This window comes from Oryx dammah, unplaced genomic scaffold (genome assembly GCF_014754425.2).
Source record: "Oryx dammah isolate SB20612 unplaced genomic scaffold, SCBI_Odam_1.1 HiC_scaffold_2, whole genome shotgun sequence".
Lineage (NCBI taxonomy): Eukaryota > Metazoa > Chordata > Mammalia > Artiodactyla > Bovidae > Oryx > Oryx dammah.
The window spans coordinates 25,074,035-25,094,741 of record NW_024070186.1 but is presented as its reverse complement, the minus strand read 5'-3'; the positions used below and the strand labels follow the sequence as shown (position 1 = coordinate 25,094,741).

At 41.0% G+C, this 20,707-nt stretch overlaps 1 protein-coding gene across 1 annotated transcript in view; it reads right to left on the bottom strand.

The window, feature by feature from the left end:
- The window catches only part of IL20RB (interleukin 20 receptor subunit beta), a 36,443-nt gene extending 20,798 nt beyond the window's left edge, over positions 1 to 15,645 (bottom strand). The window contains exon 1 of the mRNA XM_040233236.1: positions 15,341 to 15,645. Coding sequence (XP_040089170.1) covers positions 15,341 to 15,413 — 73 coding nt within the window. The 5' untranslated portion in view covers positions 15,414 to 15,645. The remainder of the gene's footprint in view (positions 1 to 15,340) is intronic.
- Positions 15,646 to 20,707: the final 5,062 nt, after the last annotated feature.

The window sequence follows — 20,707 nt, the reverse complement described above, 5'->3', positions numbered from 1 at the left end:
TGGGTCTACAGCTTGCACACAGAATCAAAGCTGATTTGTGATTCTTGTGATTCTTCACAGAATCATCTGTGAAGCTCATCCCTTATAAGGACTTCGCAGCCCCAGTCCAGATCTTCTACTGTGGTCTTCCCCTCTGACTTTTACACACTCCTCTTTTAATGCCCAACACCTGCCTCCTTTTGCTGTTACAGTTGCAGTGATAACATCAACAGCACAATGTGTATGAGGCTGGGATCCTCGCCTGGGACTTTTCATCTCTGTGTCTGTCTCCAAATTGGCACCTGCTGTTCGTTATCAAGTCCTGTAACCATGAGGGGATGGGGGCTGTCGGGAACATCCCACTTAGTGCCCTTGTGGCCACTAATGTAGGACCCTGGTGATGCAGCCCAATCTCACTCTCAGCATCCAGGGCTTGGCCTGTGAGGAAACACCTGGGGTGCCCTCAAGGGAGGCTTCCTGCCCTCCCCACCCTTACACTTGTCGTCACCCAAGGGAAGAAAGGGAAAAGAGCCAGCTGCAGTAAGATAGCACAGGAGGGCAGGGCGTAGTCCCCTCTGACATGCTTCCTCTGGTGAAGCAGACAAAACATTTCTCTAGTCAGATATGTGGGGATTTTAAAACTATAAACATAAAGCTTGAATTCATAATTCTAAAACTCTCAAAAATGAAATCTCCTGGACCAGATAATTAATTCATATCTCAATATGAATGTGAGATGTGAGACTTGGACCATAAAGAAGGCTGAGCACTGAAGAATTGATGGTTTTGAACTGTGATGCTGGAGAAGACTCTTGAGAGTCCCTTGGACTGCAAGGAGATCCAACCAGTCCATCCTAAAGGAACTCAGTCCTGAATATTCACTGGAAGGACTGATGCTGAAGTTGAGGCTCCAGTACTTTGGCCACCTGATGTGAAGATCTGACTCGTTGGAAAAGTGTCTGATGCTGGGAAAGATTGAGGGCATGAGGAGAAGGGGGGAACAGAAGATAAGATGGTTGGATGGCACCATCAGCTCAATGGACGTGAGTTTGAGCAAACTCTGGGAGATAGTGAAGGACAGGGAAGCCTGGCATGCTGCAATCCATGTGGTCGCAAAGAGTCGGATACTACTTATCAACTGAAAAACAACAAAAACTATGAAATAGTTGAAAAGAAAGTAGTACCAATTTTATACAATATCTTCCAGAAATGAGAGAAGAAAAAACTTACTTTATGGGGTCAGTATTACCCTGATACCAAAATCAGACAAAGATTATGTATATTTTTTAAAAAGCAAAAGACTACAGATCAATATGTCTCAGGCACTTAGATGTAAAAATCTTTGACAAATACAATCCAAATTTGGTGTTGTATAAGACTATACACTCTGATCAAGTGGGATTTATTCCAGGTATGCAAGGCTGCTTCAGTATTTGAAAATCAATTAATGTAATCCACCACATCAACAAGATCAAGAAGAAAAATCATATAATTTTTTCAGCTGACACCAAGAAAGCATTTACAAAATTCAACACCCATTCATAATTTTAAAACAAAACAGAAAAAAAAAGAAACCGTTTCTTTGAATTATGAACAACAGGAATTATCTCAATTTGATAATGACCATCTATAAAAAAGCTACAGCTGGATTTTCCTGGTGGCACAGTGGATAAAAACCTGCCTGCCAATGGGGAGACACAGGTTTGATCCCTGATCTGGGAAGATCCCACATGCCGTGGAACAACTAAGCATGTAGCACAACTCCTGAGCCCACTTTCTAGAGCCTGCCAGCCGCAACTACTGAAATCTGTGCACCTAGAACCTGTGCCCCACAGTAAGAGAAGCCACCACAGTGAGAAGCACTGCAATGAAGAGGAGCCCCTGCTCACTGCACCTAAAGAAAGCCCATGCAAATCAATGAAGATCCAGCACTGCCAAAAAAAAAAACACAAAAAACCTACAGCTAACATCTTGTTCAATGGTAAAAGACTGGATGCTTTTTCCCTATATCAAGAATGAGGCAAGGATGCCCACACTTATCACTTATATTAGACATTGTACTAGAAGTTCTAGCAACTGTAATAAGGCAAACAAAGGAAGTAAAAGACATTACAGCTTGGAAAATAAGTGATAAATCTCCCTCTATTTCCAGGTGACATGTTAGACTATGTAGGAAATCCCAGAGAATCTACCAAAAAAGCCCTGAAAACTAATAGTGAGTTTGGCAAGTTCATGGGATACAAGATAAACATAAAAAAATTAGTTGTATCTCTAAATACTAGTAATGAACACTTATATGCAGAAACTTAAAATACTATTTGCAATCATTGCCCCTCTCCAAAAGAAAAACTCAGTGTAAATCTAATGAAACATACCTAAGATTTCTATGGGGAAAAAACACCACAATGCCAGTGAAAAAATTTCAAAGAAAATCTAAATAGATGGAGAGGCATACTGTGCTCATGGATTGGACAACTCAACACAGTTAAAATGGTAATTCTCCCCAAAGTGATACATACATTTAACAGGTTCCTATCAAAAACCCAGCAAGGTTTTTTGTGGGGATAGGCAAGCTTTTCCTAAAATTTATGAGAAAAGGCAAAGGAACAAGAATAAAACAATTTTGAAAAAGCAAAAGGTAAGAGAACTCAATCTACCCAATTTTAAAACTTACAATAATTAAGACTGTGTGGTATTGACAAAGAAATAGACACATAGATTGATTAAACAATATAGACATCCCAGAAATAGACCCACATAAATATGCTCAGCTGATTTTTGGCAAAGGTACAAAAGCAATTCACTGAAGGAAGGATAGCCTTTTCAACAAACAATATTAGAGCAATTGGATATTTGCAGGCAAACAAGAAACCTCAACCTACATCTTGCATGTTAGCAAAAATTAACTCAAAGTAGGCCGTGGACTTGATGTAAAATGTGAAAGTCTAAAAGTTTTAGGAAAAAAATATAGGAGAAAATCTTCAGGGCCAGACAAAGATTTCTTACACTTGACATAAAAGGAAAAATTTACAAACAGGCATCATTTAAATTAAAATCTCTTGCACCACAAAGCCCTGTTAAGAGGATAAAAAGACAAGATACAGACTAGGAGAAAACATTTGCAAACAATATATCTCACTAAGGATTTATATCTAGAATATATATATAAAGAATACTCAAAATACAACAGTAAAAAAGCAAGCAATTCAATTAGAAAATGAGTAAAAGATGTGAAGAGTCATTTCACCAAAAAAGCACACACAGATGGCAAATAAGCACATGAAAATATGTTCAATATCATTAGCTATTAGGGAAATGTGAATTAAAACTTCCATAAGAGAGTGCCACACAGCTATCAGAATGACTAAAAATTCTTAAAGTGACAAAACCAAGCCCTGGCGAGGATGCAGAGAAAGTGGATCCCTCATACATCACTGGGTGGGAACAAAGTGGTACTACCACACTGGAAGATAGTTCAGCAGTTTCTTGCAGAACTAAACTTGTAAATTACTACACAACCCAGCAAGTGCACCCTTGGGCATTTATCCCAAGGTAATGAAAATTTATATCACACAAAGTCTGCACAACAAATGTCCATAAACAAAATGGAATCAGCCCAGATGCCCACAGGTGAATGGTTAAACAAATATGGTATATCCAAGCAAAAGGCACAAACTACACAAAACAATCTGGATGAATCTCCAGGGAATTACACCAACTGAAAGAAGCCATACCCCCAAAGCTACATACTGTATATTTCTATTTTTATAACATTTTCAAATGACAAAATTTTAAATTTTGAGAGATTAATGGTTGCCAGGAGTTAGGAAGAGTGGGGAAAGGCACAGTAGTGAGAGATGGGTGAGGTTATAAAAAGGCAACAAGACATATCATTGTGATATTGGAAATGTTCAGTATCTTGACTGTGGTGATAAATATGCAAACATTCACACACACACATACATGTTCTCAAACAAATGCAAGTAAAGCTGGGGAAATCTGAATAAGATGTGTGGATTTTGTCAATTCCAAGGATTTCAATATCCTAGTTGTAGTATTATACTATTGTTTTACAAAATACCATTGGGGAAACTGGGTTTTTTGTATTATTTCTTTTTTTTTAATTTATTTGGCTACACCAAGTCTTTGGAGAAGGAAATGGCAACCCATTCCAGTACTCTTGCCTGGAAAATTCCATTGATGGAGGAGCCTGATAGGCTGCAGTCCATGGGGTCGCTAAGGGTCGGACATGACTGAGTGACTTCACTTTCACTTTTCACTTTCCTGCATTGGAGAAGGAAATGGCAACTCACTCCAGTGTTCTTGCCTGGAGAATCCCAGGGACGGGGGAGCCTGGTGGGCTGCCATCTATGGGGTCGCACAGAGTCAGACACGACTGAATCGACTTAGCAGTAGCACACCAAGTCTTAGTTGGGCATGAGGGATCTTTTTTAGTTGCAGCATGCAGGATTTTTTTTTTTTTTAAGTTTTGGCATGCAAACTCTTAGTTGTGGCATGTGAGATCAAGTTCCCTGACCAGGGGTCAAACCTAGGGTCCCCTGCATTGTGGGGGTGGAGTCAGCAACTGGACCACCAAGGAAGTCCCTCTGTGTTATATCTTACAAAAAGTGTGAAAGCATTAGTTGCTCAGTCGTGTCCAATTCTTCGCAACCCCATGGCCTGTAGCCTGCCAGGCTCCTCTGTCCATGAGATTCTCCAGGCAAGAATACTGGATTGGGTTGCCATTTCCTACTCCAGGGGATCTTCCTGACCCAAGGATTGAACCAGGGTCTCCTGCATTGCAGGCAGATTCTTCACCATCTGAGCCACCAGGAAAACCCACTTATTTCTTATAACTGCATAAAAATCTAGAATTACAACAAAATTTCAGTGAAAAAATATAGTGTCATCACACCTAAAAAATTAACATTAATTCTGATTATCTGAATGACAGGATACATTTTAAAAGACCATGATAGGATAAACTCAAACAGGATGAAATGCATCTAGGAAAGTTGTGTAGTCAATTCAATCTGGGAGGGAAACCTGTTCATGGAGGGAGACCTAATGATTAGCTGTCCCAATGATTAGGGCACTTACCAAGGCTTTAAGGAAGACACTCTGAGGTTGAATTTCTGGTTATGTCTTTCTTCATGAAGGGCACACAGGCAGGACAACAGCAAATGTCCCAACTTTTAGGTCACTCCATTATGCTATGCAACAGTTTGCACTTGTGTAACTGTCTTCACCTAGCTGTGAAATTCCAAATCTAACTCCACTATCGGCAAAATACTGTCTCATTCCTATATTAAAACGAAAATTACTGCTTCCTTCTGAGCCCTATAAGCAACATCTTCAATATCTTTATTCCACTTGTATAGTATATTCCAAATTCTATCTTTGTTTCACTGTAGTTTATGTAGCACACACACACATTGGGAATGAGATGGAAAATCAGTAATGCCAGTGAACTACTGATGCCAGGGTATGTTTAATTGGGTTACATAGAAAGTATGGCAGAGGACTTCCCTGATGGTCTAGTGGTTAAGAATCTGCCTTCCAAGGCAGGGGGCACGGGTTCAGTCCCTGGTCTGGGCACTAAGATCCCACATGCCATGCAGCCAAAATTTTAAATTAAAAAAAAAAAAAAAACTAAGGTGGCACTACCTGAGGAAGGATCCGTTTTATGCTAGGACACTAAACAGGGAACTCTAGTTTCAGCTCAACTCTGAGCGAGAGTGACTCCTTTCACCTATGAAAGGTTTTAAAATCCCCTCCAATTGTTTGAGAAGGCACATGGTGGTCCTTAGAACGCAATTCAGTGGAGAAAAAGAAAACTTTGTCATCCACCCAGCAATCTCATTAACAAGAAATGTCATCTAACAGCCGGGAATAATATGTATTGAAGTCAAGTCTCTGAAGCAACCAGTTAGTAGACACTCTCCCTGATGTAAATAAGCAAATACAAAAACAAAGAATACAGTTAAGGGACTTCCCTGGTGGTTCAGTGGTTAGGACTTCACTGACCAAGGCAAGAGGTGTAGGTTCCACCCCTGGTCGGGGAGCTAACATCTCACAGCTCTCACAGCCAAAAAAACACAAAATGTAAGACAAAAGTAATATTGCAACAAATTCAATAAAGACTTTTTAAAAGTACTAAAAAAACAAAAAACAAAAAAAGAATACAGTCAAGGGGAAAGGGGAGAGTAAGCTTGTAGTTTGAATGGGAAAGACACATTAGCCACAGGAAGGAGGGTGCAAAATGGGGAAGAGTTTTTTGCTCAGCCACACTGGATGAGAATTCTCACCAGAGCTGGAGTGAGATGTTGGAATATCTTCTGGTCATTTGGTTCTTCTGAATAGTTATGCTCTTGTCACTATAGAGAATTATTCTCTTTTAACCGTCTGACTCAGTATCTCAAGAAGGCCCATGGGGTGGAGCCTCTTGGATTGTGTTTCCAACAAAAACTTGAGCTGGGTGACTGTGACCTGACTATTAAGATTTTGGTGCTCAGTGTGGCAAAACTAGCTAAGCAACATTTTTTGCACAGAGCTGCATTCACAAAGCTGATCCCTTTTTCTTGTGGCCTGTTCGTTTTCTATTGCACTGTAATAAATTCCCACAAAGGCAGTATCTTAAAACAACACAGATTTATAATTGTCCAGTTCCATAGGTCAGGAATCTGAATCAGGTCTAACTGAGCTAAAATCAAGGCATTGGCAAAAGAGCAGGCTCCAGGGAAGACTGTTTTCTTGCCTTTTCCAGTTGCTGGGACAAGGCCCCACCTTCTTGCGCACGGCCCCTCTTTCCTCCATTTTCAAAGCCAACAATGGCTGGTTAAGTCCCTTTCATGTTTCAAATTTTTCCTGCCTCTTTTTCTGTCCTTCCATCCCTCGCTCCCTGGATCCAGGAAAGCTTCTCAGCTTTGAAGGACTCATATGATTAGATTGGGCCCAACCAATAATTCAGGATAATCTCCTAATCTCAAAATCCCATAACATTAATCGCATCTTAATGTGGAAAAAAAAAAATCCCTTTTTCCACAGGAGGTAACATATCCACTGGTTTCTAGGAATTAGAGAATGGATATCTTGAATTCCCCTGGTGGTCCTGTGGTTAAGACTCTGTGTTCCCAATGCAGGGAGTAGGGGTTCAACCCCTGGTCAGGGAACTAAGAACCCACAAGCCACACAGTCAAATAAGTGTTTTTTGAAGAAGAATATGGATATCACTGGGGGACCATCATTTTGACTACCACCACAAGGGGCTTGCACTTTAGGGGATACTGGTACTGCAAGCTGACATGACTTGTCTCAATTACAGTAGATTATTTCAAGAGAATCCCCTTGTGTGTGATCTGAACAAAGAGCAAGGCTGAACTAGGACATGGCTGCTAAACAAGTTGCTGGCATCACTTGCTGCCTAGTAACTAGTGCCCACATCTCAGCCTCAAAAAGTATGCAAACCAGTTCATGCCTCAGGAAAGTGGTCTATTGTTTCAGGATCTTGAAGTATGGTCTGGATCAGCGGTAGCACAAAACCTTGCAACCTATGCTCTACTGAACCAGAATCTGCATTTTAACAAGATGCCCTCCCGCCCCAGGTAATTCATAAATATTAAAGTTTGAGAAGCACTGGTATATAGAGGTTAAACTAACCCTTCTTTGGTTATTGGGAGTTATTTTGGATTTTGTGTACTTTTGACTTACTTTCATCTCTCATTCTCTTTTTTCATGTTATTTTCATTAATAGACTTCTAATTTTAGAATAATTTTAGATTTATAGGAAAAAGTACAGACAGTAAGTTCAGGGTTCTTGTAAACCCTTCACTCAGCTTCCCCTGATGCTAACATCTAATATAGTCATGATATACTTGTCCAAACTAAGAAACTAACATTGGCATATTACTTCTAATTAAACTCCAAACTTTACTTGGATTTTGCCAAATTTTCCATTGATACTCTTTTTTCCATCTCAGGTTCCAATCCAGGATACTTGTGGCATCTTGGCCCCCATCCTATTTTGAGCACTTCCTTCGTTACAAGATGCTCCAAACTTGTATTTTCTCTTCCCAGTTATAGAATAAACTGCTTCTCTAAGGAGTCTGGCCCAGGAAGTTTTTCAAAATCCCAGAGCCAAGGCAGCACCCTAGATTAATTAAGTCAGATTTCTGGCTGTGAAATCCTGGCTGCTGCTGCTGCTAAGTCGCTTCAGTTGTGTCCGACTCTGTGCGACCCTATGGACGGCAGCCTACCAGGCTCCCCCGTCCCTGGGATTCTCCAGGCAAGAACACTGAAGTGGGATGCCATTTCCTTCTCCAATGCATGCAAGTGAAAAGTGAAAGTGTTTGTATTTTTACCAGCGCTCCAGGTGATTCCAATGTGCACTTGCGATTGAGAACCACTGACCTAGACCTTACTTCTGGGGCCTGAAAGACAGTTAAAACTATGAATGATATATGATATCACCTATGCATGGAATCTAAAATACGACACTAAAGAACCTGTCTATGAAACAGAAATAGAATCATGGACATAGAACAGAATGGTGGTTGCCAAGGGGGAGGGGATGGGGGAAGGGGTGGAGTAGGAGTCTGGGGTTAGCGATGTAAGGTTTTATAGATAGAATGGATAAGCAACAAGGCCCTACTGTATAGCACAGTGAACTATATTTAATATACTGTGATAAACCATAATGGAAAAGAATATTTAAAAAGAATGTACATATATATATGTATAACTGAATCACTGTGCTATCCAGGAGTAATTAACACAAAATTATAAATCAACTATATTTCAGTTAAAAAAAACTATGAATGATAAATCCCTAAAGACTTGAGTGTATTTCCCAGTAGGCTTTTATGTTCCCTGAAGACAGGAGACTCTGTTTTGTTCATCTTTAATCAGCACCTAATCCAGAAACTGGCACAAAGTGGGTGCTCAGAAATTTAGAATGAATGAAAACAAAATACGTGAACCAAATCTTGGTTCGGTGAAACTGGCCTCAGCCTGAATTCTTTTCTCCTCTGATTCCCATCTAATTCAGATGACCATTATATCTACTACTGTGGGCAAGAATCCCTTAGAAGAAATGGAGTAGCCATCATAGTCAACAAAAGAGTCTGAAATGCAGTACTTGGGTGCAATCTCAAAAACGACAGAATGATCTTAGTTCATTTCCAAGGCAAACCATGCAATATCACAGTAATCTAAGTCTATGCCCCAACCACTAATGCCGAAGAAGCTGAAGTTGAACGGTACCATGATGATCTACAAGACCTTCTAGAACTAACACCAAAAAAAGATGTCCTTTTCATCAGAGGGGACTGAAATGCCAAAGTAGGAAGTCAAGAGATATCTGGAGTAACAGGCAAATTTGGCTTTGGAGTACAAAAAGAAGCAGGGCAAAGGCTAACAATTTTACCAAGAGGATGCACTGGTCATAGCAAATACCCTCCTCCAACAACACAAGAGATGACACTACACAGGAGCATCACCAGATGGTCCATACTGAAATCAGACTGATTACATTCTTTGCAGCCAAAGATGGAGAAGCTCTCTACAGTAAGTGAAAAGAAGAGTGGGCAATAACTGCGGTTCAGACCATGAGCTCCTCATTGCAAAATTTAGACTTCAATTGAAGAAAGTAGGGAAAACCACTAGACCATTCAGGTAGGACCTAAATCAAATCCCTTATGATTATACAGCGGAAGTGACAAATAGATTCAAGGGATTAGATCTGATAGACAGACTGCCTAAAGAACTATGTACAGAGGTTCGTAACATTGTATAGGAGGCGGTGATCAAAATCATCCCCCCAAAAAAGAAATGGAAAAAGGCAAAGTGGTTGTCTGAGGAGGCCTTACAAATAGCTGAGAAAAGAAGAGAAGCAAAAAGCATAGGAGAAAAGGAAAGATACCCATCTGAATGCAGAGTTCCAAAGAATAGCAAGGAGAGATAAGAAAGCCTTTTTAAAGCAAACAGTGAAAAGAAACAGAGGAAAACAATAGAATGGGAAAGACTAGAGACCTCATCAAGAAACTTAGAGATAACAAGGGAACATTTCACGCACCAGTTCAGTTCAGTTGCTCAGTCGTGTCTGGCTCTTTGCAACCCCATGAATCGCAGCACGCCAGGCCTCCCTGTCCATCACCAACTCCCAGAGTTCACTCAGACTCACGTCCATCAAGTTAGTGATGCCATCCAGCCATCTCATCCTCTGTCGTCCCCTTCTCCTCCTGCCCCCAATCCCTCCCAGCATCAGAGTCTTTTCCAATGAGTCAACTCTTTGCATGAGGTGGCCAAAGTACTGGAGTTTCAGCTTTAGCATCATTCCTTCCAAAGAAATCCCAGGGCTGATCTTCTTCAGAATGGACTGGTTGGATCTCCTTACAGTCCAAGGGACTCTCAAGAGTCTTCAACACCACAGTTCAAAAGCATCAGTTCTTTGGTGCTCAGCCTTCTTCATAGTCCAACTCTCACATCCATACATGACCACAGGAAAAACCATAGTCTTGACTAGACGGTCCTTAGTCAGCAAAGTAATGTCTCTGCTTTTGAATATACTATCTAGGTTGGTCATAACTTTCCTTCCAAGGAGTAAGCGTCTTTTAATTTCATGGCTGCAGTCACCATCTGCAGTGATTTGGGAGCCCAAAGAAATAAAGTCTGACACTGTTTCCCCATCTATTTCCCATGAAGTGATGGGACCAGATGCCATGATCTTCGTTTTCTGAATGTTGAGCTTTAAGCCAACTTTTTCGCTCTCCACTTTCACTTTCATCAGGAGGCTTTTTAGCTCCTCTTCACTTTCTGCCATAAGGGTGGTGTTATCTGCATATCTGAGGTTATTGATATTTCTCCTGGCAATCTTGATTCTAGCTTGTGCTTCTTCCAGTCCAGCGTTTCTCATGATGTACTCTGCATAGAAGTTAAATAAGCAGGGTGACAATATACAGCCTTGATGTACTCCTTTTCCTATATGAAACCAGTCTGTTGTTCCATGTCCAGTTCTAACTGTTGCTTCCTGACCTGCATACAGATTTCATGCATAGATGGGCACAATAAAGGACAGAAATGGTATGGACATAACAGAAGCAGAAAATACTAAGAAGAGGTGGCAAGAATACACAGAAGAACTAACCACAAAGTTCTTAATGACCCAGATAACCACAATGGTGTGATCACTCACTTGGAGCCAGTCATCCTGAAGTCAAAGGGGTCTGAAGAAACATCACTACGAACAAATCTAGTGGAGGTGATGGAATTCCAGCTGAGCTACTTCAAATCCTAAAAGATGAAGCTGTGAAAGTGCTGCACTCAATATGCCAGAAAATTTGTAAAACTCAGCAATGGCCACAGGACTGGAAAAAGTCAGTTTTCATTGCAATCCCAAAGAAAGGCAATGCCAAACAATGTTCAAACTACCACACAACTGTACTCATTTCACATGCTAGCAAGGTAATGCTTAAATCATTCAAGCTAGGCTTGAACAGTATGTGAACCAAGAACTTCCAGATGTGCAAGCTGGATTTAGAAAAGGCAGAGGTACCAGAGATCAAATTGCCAACATCTGTTGGATCATAGAAAAAGCAAGAGAATTCCATAAAAACATCTACCTTTGCTTCATTGACTAAGCCAAAGCCTTTGACTGTGTGGATCACAACAAACTGTGGAAAATTCTTAAAGAGATGGTAATACCAGACCACCTTATCTACCTCCTGTGCAACCTGTACGCAGGTCAAGAAGCAGCAGTTAGAACTGGACATGGAACAACGAACTGGTTCCAAATTGGGAAAGGAGTAATGTCAAGGCTGTATATTGTCACCCTGCTTATTTAACTTATATGCAGAATACATCATGCAAAATGCCGGACTGGATGAAGTAGAAGCTGGAATCAAAATTGCTGGGAGAAATACCAATAACCTCAGATATGTATATGATACCTCCCTTATGGCAGAAAGCAGAAAGGAACTAAAGAGCCTCTTGATGAAGGTGAAAGAGGAGAGTGGAAAAGCTGGCTTAAAACTCAACATTTAAAAAACTAAGATCATGGCATCCAGTCCAATCACCTCATGGCAGATAGATGGGAAACAATGGAAACAGTAACAGACTAGTTTGGGAGGCTCCAAAATCACTGCAGATGGTGACTGCAGCTGTAAAATTAAAAGATGCTTGCTCCTTGGAAGAGAAGCTATGACAAACCTAGACAGGATATTAAAAAGCAGAGACATTACCTTGTGGATAAAGGTCCATGTCGTCAAAGCTATGGTTTCAGTAGTCATGAATGGATGTGACAGCTGGACCATAAGGAAGGCTGAAGAACTGATATTGTTGAATTGTGGTGCTAGAGAAGACTCTTGAGGATCCCTTGAGAGATCAAACCAGTCAAATCTAAAGGATTTCAAGTCTGATTTGAATTCAACACTGAATATTCACTGGAAGGACTGATGCTGAAGCTGAAGCTCCAATACTTTGGCTGTGTGATGCGAAGAGCCAACTCACTGGAAAAGACCGTGATGCTAGGAAAGATTGAAGGCAGGAGGAGAGGGGGACGACAGAGGATGAGATGGTTGGATGGCATCACCGACTCAATGGATATGAGTTTGAGAAAACTCTGGGAAGTAGTGAAGGACACAGAAGCCTGATGTTCTGCAGTCCATGGGGTCATGAATAGTCAGACATGACTGATCAACTGAACAACAACAGTTCCTATTTCACATTAGACCTTTGTGCCCTTCTGAGGTTTATGCCCACCACAAAGTCCTCAGGCAAATTTCCCCAGCAGAAAACCTTGCATCTTCTTCCTTGCATGACTCCATACTGGCTTTCCCCTCATGGGGTCTGCTCTCAATTCCCCTCATTTGGATCCTCTTCTCTCACTTTTACCTCAATAGCCCTTCTGGCAAATGTGTCAGAAAAGGTAGAAACATCTTCTTTATTACTTTCACTTCGTCCTTCCAACCTTTTCCTGTCCTGCTTATGTGCCAGCTTCTTCTGCAGAGAACTAAAAGGGCACAGGCTCTGTGGCCACCCAAACCAGGATCAAATCCCAGTTCTCCAACTTACAAGATGTATACACTTGTGTAACTAACTGAACCTCTTGTTTCCTAGCACATAAATGGGGAGTATATCACCTCCTTTGCAGGACTGATGTGAGATGTCAAGAGAATGGTTTTACTCATCTAGCACACAGTGTGTCCTCATAAATGGCAGTCGTGATGGTCATCGTTGTTGCTATTTTTATTACTATTATTACTGGTAGTGGGAATCGGTTTCTTGAATCACACAAATTACTTGAAAGGGACAGGCAAGGCAAAATAATTCAAAAAAGAGAGCAAGAACTCTACCCATCTCTCCCAAGAATCTAGAATAATAGTTCATTTAGATGTTGCTGAAATCATTTCAGGCTTCTACACAACTCAGAGGAAATGATCAAAATCGCATAAAGGTAACCTCTACTAAAGGAAATATTTGCTGACACCACCCCCAGTTTGCACAATCAACAGATAGTAACATGGGGTGGGCACCCTGACATCTTCAGAGTGCCTTTGTTTGCATAATCTCGTTTGACACCTCCCAACCACAAGGTAGCTATTTTGACCATTTTACAGACAAGGAAATTGAAGTGATGTGATACATTCACTGAACTAGCAAGTGATAAAAATCAAGACTCACCCACAGGTCCTTCTCACTCTGACATCCTTGTGGCTTCTACCACTGTTTTTGGGGGGAGGTGAGGAAGGGAGCAGGGAGAGACAAGGATAGTGGGGCTGTTTTTGTTTCTTTGTTTTTCTGTGCAAGTTTACAGGTATCAGAAGAGTACTCACCTCCAGGTCTGTTTAAAATAGTTTTCCTTAAAAGGCTGGACTGCCTCATTGAAGAAAATGTCAAATTAATAAATGGGTCAAGGGGATCAAAAAAAACATAAATTTCCTGTTAAAAAAAAATTAGGAAAAATATGCTGGCTTTTCCCCTTCTCATTCAGCCTCCCCATCTTCTCCCTTTGGCTTAGTGGAGGAGTAGTTTCCTGGCAACTTGTTTGTCCCACCAACTAATCAATCGATCAACTAACTAACCAATCAACCAACACGCTTAGCCTATGCTAAGGGCCATGGGGACACCAGGAAAGATGCCTAGGCCCTGCCTTCAGGCCAGTGTAGGAAACAGAAATAATGCACTGAAATAGAATACATGGGGTCAAGAGTCAAAGGAGAGAGGTGTGGTAAGGTTCTGCAGGAGCAGGGTCCCACCTGGAATGACGATGGGATGATGGGTTTGGAGTGAGGTAAGGAACTAGAGATCAAGCTTCTGGTGGAGAAGAACAATAATAAAGTCCAGGAGGAGGAAATGAGGGGGTTACATGCCAACTGTGAAGACAACAGCTGCCTGTGGCTATACTTGTTTACAAGGAGCTGTAAGAAAGAGGATTGGGGCCTAAATACAGTGGGTCACGAAACAAAGAGCAAATTTACATATCACGTGCTGAGACACAGAGCTATGAAGGGCTGTGAGCTACACAGGCATAAATTTGATGTGTCAGTCAGCTCCAAACATCTGCTAATCAGCTTGGCACTGATTTGTTACCTGATTTAAACTAACTGGATGATTAGTTCTCAATGTTACCCCCAAAAAAGAAAAGAAAGTATGAAAAAGAAAGTACTCAATACACCCATCAACAGTGCAAAGTGTCTCGTACCTTGATGTATTCAAATTAGAAATTTCTCTTAAATGCTGACAGGAAGAAACATCTAAAGCAAAAAAGCTGCGATTTCATAACAATAAAACATGTAGGTGCAAGCAGCCAGAAATGGAGCAGAGAAAATTATGTAATCTTAACTGGCAGGCAAAATGCTCCAAACCAAATACTTGTAAAAATGTTACAGAGTCCCTGACCAGGAGAGGCATCCAATTTTTATGTCTTAGACCCAATATTAAGGTTGCAAAGTATGTCTTCTTATTCGCCTGTGTTTTGTTAGAATCTTTTTTACTTAAACCTCTCCTTACAGAGAACATCTCTGAGGCACAAACAGAAAGACTGAGATAATACTGTTTTGTGGCTTTTAAAACTCGATAATGAAATGAATAATAAAATGCATACGGATCTCTGCTCACCTTCAAACTATTTGTTCTGATGCTTTATCTTTCTAGATTGCTCTGATGAATTTAAGAGAAGTTTCTTAATAGAATGCAGGCCTTTTCTTTGTGCGGATGGAGGATTAGGAAGTGAAAAACCTTTTTAAAAACAGACATAAGGTGATCTATGCATATATTACAACCCCAAACCCTGGGAAAGCATTTTTCAGTTTCTTAACCTATAGTTGAGTCCCAGACTATTGGCAGTATTCTAATTAATACTTACCCACAAACAAACAAGGAATCAAGGCGTAGGAAAACCACATGATAAGACTTGTCTTGATTTCTTCTAGAATCATTTTGAGGGTCGGTGTTTGGCAGACTCAGCTTGACCTGGAATGTTGTTTCCTTCCAGAATGAAGTGTGCTTTCCATCTCAGCCATCCTTGCTTCGGGACACAGATGTTGGAGCTGAGTCTGAGTTGCTGTAAAGCCTGAATTGTTCTGGAAAGAGGAGCCAGCCCCGACAGCTCTGAAGAGGCGGGCTGTGCAGCACCCTCCTTTCTGCCTAAACCTAGATATTGCGTCAAGTGGGAGTGGCCTAGGAGAGTTCCAGAGAAAAGGTACCTGGGAAGCTTAAGAATCAACGTGGTGGGGGGAATTCCCTGGTGTCCAGTGGTCATGACTCTGTGCTTCCACTGCAGGGGGCACAGATTCGATCCCTAGTCGGGGGACTAAGATCCTGAATGTAAATAAAGTTATTATTAGTTATCTTTTTTTTTTTTTAATAAAAAATCTGCCTGGATCACGGCTCTAACCTGGGGGACCCTGGATAGACCTCTAGAGGTCTCCTTGGCAGTAACAGGCAAGATTATCTGACCCTCTCATCAAATAGCTGTTCTTTTTCACAAGGCTCCCTCTTGTGAGTTCATTGGAGGTGGGTACTTTGTTGCTACATCTCCACTTCAGAAGTAGAGATGTTTTAAAAAGAATTTTTTAAATATCTTTTTGAAAGTCAGGAGATGAAGAATATATAGCTTCATATTTGTTTGCATTTGCAAAAAGAAAACCTGGAAGGAGATAGAGAAACTACCAAGGTTGTTTATCTTGGGGTAAAGGGAGTAGGAATTGGGAAGATGGAGGAGAAAAATGGGAACCAGACTCTTTTCAGTAACTTTCGTTTGGGGAATTTTAAAAACTGTTTTTATTGTGGTAAAATACACATAAAATTTACCATCTTAACCATTTTTCCATATACAGTCAGTAGTATTAAATACATCCAAATTATTATACAACCATTACCACCATCCGTCCCCATAATTCTTTTCATCTTGTAAAACTGAAACTCTATACTCATTTAACAGTAACTCCCCTTTCCCCCCTCCCCCCGGAAATCACCATTATATTTCCTGTCTTCACGATTTTGACTACTCCAAGTACCTTGTGTAAGTGGAATCCTGCAATACTTGTCTGTGACTTGCTTATTTCAAACAACAGTATAACGTCTTCAAGATTCACCCATTTTGTAGCTTATTATAGAATCCCTTCCTTTTTAAGGCTGAATTATGTTCCATATACCACATTATGCTTATCCATTCATTGACACTTGAGTTGCTTCCACATCTTAAGTTACTGTGAATATAATGCTGCTCTGAACAGACATACAAATATCCTGAGATTCTGCTTTCAACTCTTGTGGGCGCTATGTATCTTTTTATATTGTTTGATTACTGAACCATGTGACTATATTATTGAACATTTTAATTTTTTTTTAATTGGAAGGAAATCTTATAAGGTTTGGCCCCTTAAAATGTCAGCTTTTTGAAGTCTCTAAATACTCTACATGTGCAAATGGATTAGTAAAAAGAACGTGAATTTTAGAGTGCAACATTTTAGTTAGTCAGAAATTATTTGCAATATAACCTTAGGAAAGTTATTTATTTATTCATTCAACTGCCATTCACTAAGGGGTTATATATGCTAGATACTGGAAATTAATGGTTCCTGACCTCAACCACAAACTTCCGAACTAGTGGGGAAAATGGACGTGAGAATAATCACAAATCAATATTGGAAATGAAGTGACAGAAATGTCATCAAAGGAATTTAGGAGCATTAAACAGAAACACCTAACCCAGCCTAGGGAGTCAGAGAAGACTTCCAGGAGGAGGTGACTTTAGGGCTGAGTATTAAATGCTAAAAATATCAGCCAGCTATAGTGTGTTTAGGAAACCACAAGAAGCTTGGTGCAACTAGAGAACCAGGTTGGAGTGGCAAGAAATGGGGCTCAAAGGCAGACGAAAACAGAATTTGAGAGAGCTTTGAATGCCTTGTCGAGGAGCACTGAGTTTATCCTGAGGCAATGGGGGTTAAAGGAGCTCCAATCTGATCACATCATCCTCTGTATTTGAGTTTGAGAAAGTTTATGACTAGGGTGGAGAAAACAGCAGAAGCGGCCAGACTGGAGGCTGGTAGGTGAGGAGGGAGGTATTTTGGTCAGTCAGGTGAGAGATGGTGGCTTCCACAAGGTTTTCCCATGTCTCCAGAGAGAAGCAAATAAATTCAAAACTTGGAGGTAGAATTGACAGCTCCTAGACATGGAGTGGACTGGAGGAGGAGGAGGAGGAGGAGGCAAACATGATTTTCAGGCCCTAGGTTTGAGTAACTAGGTGGTGACAGCAGCTTAACCTAAATAATGTTAAGGAAGGTGGGGAGGCAGCAAGGTAGTCAGGGTTGGGGATGGTATAGAAAAAGTGTGCATGTGTTCAGTTTGATACACTTGAACTTGAGGTGCTCCTAAGGACTGGGGGAGTCTTCCAAATATAAACGATCTTTGTCTCAGTTTATGAGTGTCAGGGTATGGCACCATTTCCCCTACCTTCAGCATTTCAGGGTGAGACTGAAAGTGGTGAGAACATTCAGGGAGGGTATGTAGATTAAGGAGGTGGATGGATATGCTCTTGATCAGCATTTAAGAATGAACTGACAAAAGAAAAATGGCATAGAAAGATACGGGGAAATAAATAGGTCAGAAAGGTGGTTCTGGGACAAACTATGGTCCTGGAAACAATGAGGGAAGGGGTGGTCACCAAGTGGGAGTGCAGAAGAAAGTCACTTGATCATCAAAAAAATGTCTCCAAGATTTATGTCACTTAAAAGGTCATTTGTAATCTCAGTAAGAGGAGTTATCGTGGAGAACTTCGATCAGAAGTTAGATCGTAGGCCGAGGAGTGGATTGGAAAAAGTAGTGCTCTCTTGATGTGAAGGGGAAGACAGCAACTCCATGAGCCTCATTTTTATAAAACAACGATATCTTGCGTAATAGTTGTGGGAATTAAAGAACACAGAAAAAGCACATTAGCACAGTGCCAGGAACACAATAGGTCTTCACAAATAGTTTATTAACCATTTGTTGTATTAACAATAAATACATTAGGGGTTACTTACTCTTACTGGCTGGACCTTCGTAGGCTGCCCATCTTTCAGTTTGGACCCTGGATCAGCAAAGAAAGGCTTCCAGTTGGTGACACCTATTAAGAGGGTCGTCAAAAGCATGGGTTCTGGAGCCAGACTGTCTGGGTTGGCGTTTGGGCTTCGCCATTTACTAGCTGTGTTTTTTTAGCCAGCTCTTTTAAGCAATCTGTTTTAATGTCCTCCTCTGCAAATTGGAAAAAATTTTAATAGTACCTAATTCATAAGGCTGTTGTGAGGATTATATGAGATAGCACATTCAGGACAGGATCTGGCAAAGTAAGTACACAATAAGCATTAGCTGTATTTGTTAAATACGTAACGGTCAAGAACACTTGCTGCACCGTCTCCTTGATCCCCACATTCTATATACAGTATATATACGATTTAAGTCTTTCAAGTTAAGATTTGATTCCCTACTCTTCAGATGAGGACACACCTGAAAATTTACTGTAGACCCCCAGAGCTAGACAGAGACAGGAATTCTGACAGAGATCTGCCTAACTCCAAGTTCTTTTCACTCATCTTACTGCCTCCCAATTAGCACCAAAAGAAGGCTCGCAATGTGTGCAAGGGACATAAAACAGTGAAAGATCTAGGAGATTAGCAAGGGCTGGAGAGAACAGTCTTTAATATGGCATTTCAAGGATGTACCCACTTAGATTTGGATAGGAGATACACGTTTGCAGTTAAGCATTCCAACTGAGGATGAAAAGGTAAGTAAACAGAAAATGGGAGAAAAAACAACTCATTTAGTTATGCTGTAGGGGAAGGAGAGTTGTTCACCAGACTTTGAGATCTTAAGATATTTAGCTCAGTCTGGACACGAGTTCCTGTCAAGATCCCCTGCCCACCACTGCTATGTTGACAAGGCAGTATTGCCTGCCAGTCCTTCACAATCCACTGCAAGGACTCTGAACTCCGCTCAGCAGACTTCTGGGGCACTGAAGGGTAGGTAATGCTACCTTTTTGACTGCTACCAATGCTTCTGAATGACAGTTCATCTCAGGACTCGCCCATGAGTCAACGAGGAGCTCAGACTATCAACCTCTGCATGGGCCATGCCACTGGTTGAGAATTTCTGGAGGGCCGTGCCTCACCTGCTAGCCGCTACCCTTGCCTGGACATGCCTGACTCTGACCGTGCCTTTTTCTTCTGACTTTGAGGAACTTCCCTCTCTATACCTTCTCATCAGTTGGTTGTGATCTATTAGTTGGTTGGTTGGTCTATGCAACCTGCCAAAACCGAACTATCCTCTAACCTGCTGCCAGGACTTCTCAGATTAATTCCCACAGCATTCCAGAGTTGAAGATGATCAGTCATCCATGCCTGAAGATGAACCACTGCAAGAACAAAGCTATTTCCTAAGTACAGTCTACAAATAGGAATTAGTTTTCCTGTTATACTATTTGCCACTTGAATGATTATGGAAGGAAAAGCAAGAAGATAGTTTTTTTTTTTTTTTTATGGAAACGCAAGAGAGTTGGGAGGGAAAAGGGAACTGATGCTCAAGGAAGAAACTCCTAAGCCCCCTGAGCCCCGTAAGGGCTGGGATTAAACTGAAGCAAGGGAGGCACCAGGGCACAAAATTTGAGGCACTAACTCTTAAGGTTGTGCAAACTCAAGGTAGGTCCTGGTGGTCTGGCACGGACCACGAGGTCAATTAACTGCAATAATGCTTCCCTGCTCTACTTAGCACAAAATAGTCCTCTTCCCTTTAACCAAAGGAATGTCTACGTCCTGTATTTCAGCACATCTGACATTTCACTGTAACCGCATCTCAATTATTTTTCTGCAAGTAACACAGTAGGTATTTAAACAGTAGAATTTGCCTTGTCTTAGATTGTTTTACTCCTGCTTCCACGGAGTCTGCTCATCTAACTTTGACACACTTTCCAGCTCTCATTTTCAGGATTCTTGCAGCCCCTTTTCAACCTCCTCTGAACATACTTTACTTTTTCAATTTCCTGCCTCATTTATTGTCTGGCCACAGTGCAGAACATCAGGAATGTTAACCTCAATTCTTTCTTTCAGGTATGAATTAAAACCTTCAAGTCTGTCAACAAACTGTCCTCCTTCCTGTAGTTATAACTGATTCTAAGTGACATTCCCCAATAACTCCTCTTAAGATGGAGAATCAGGCCTTATTCAAAATAGAACTTTGCAGTTAAAAGTTCCATGCC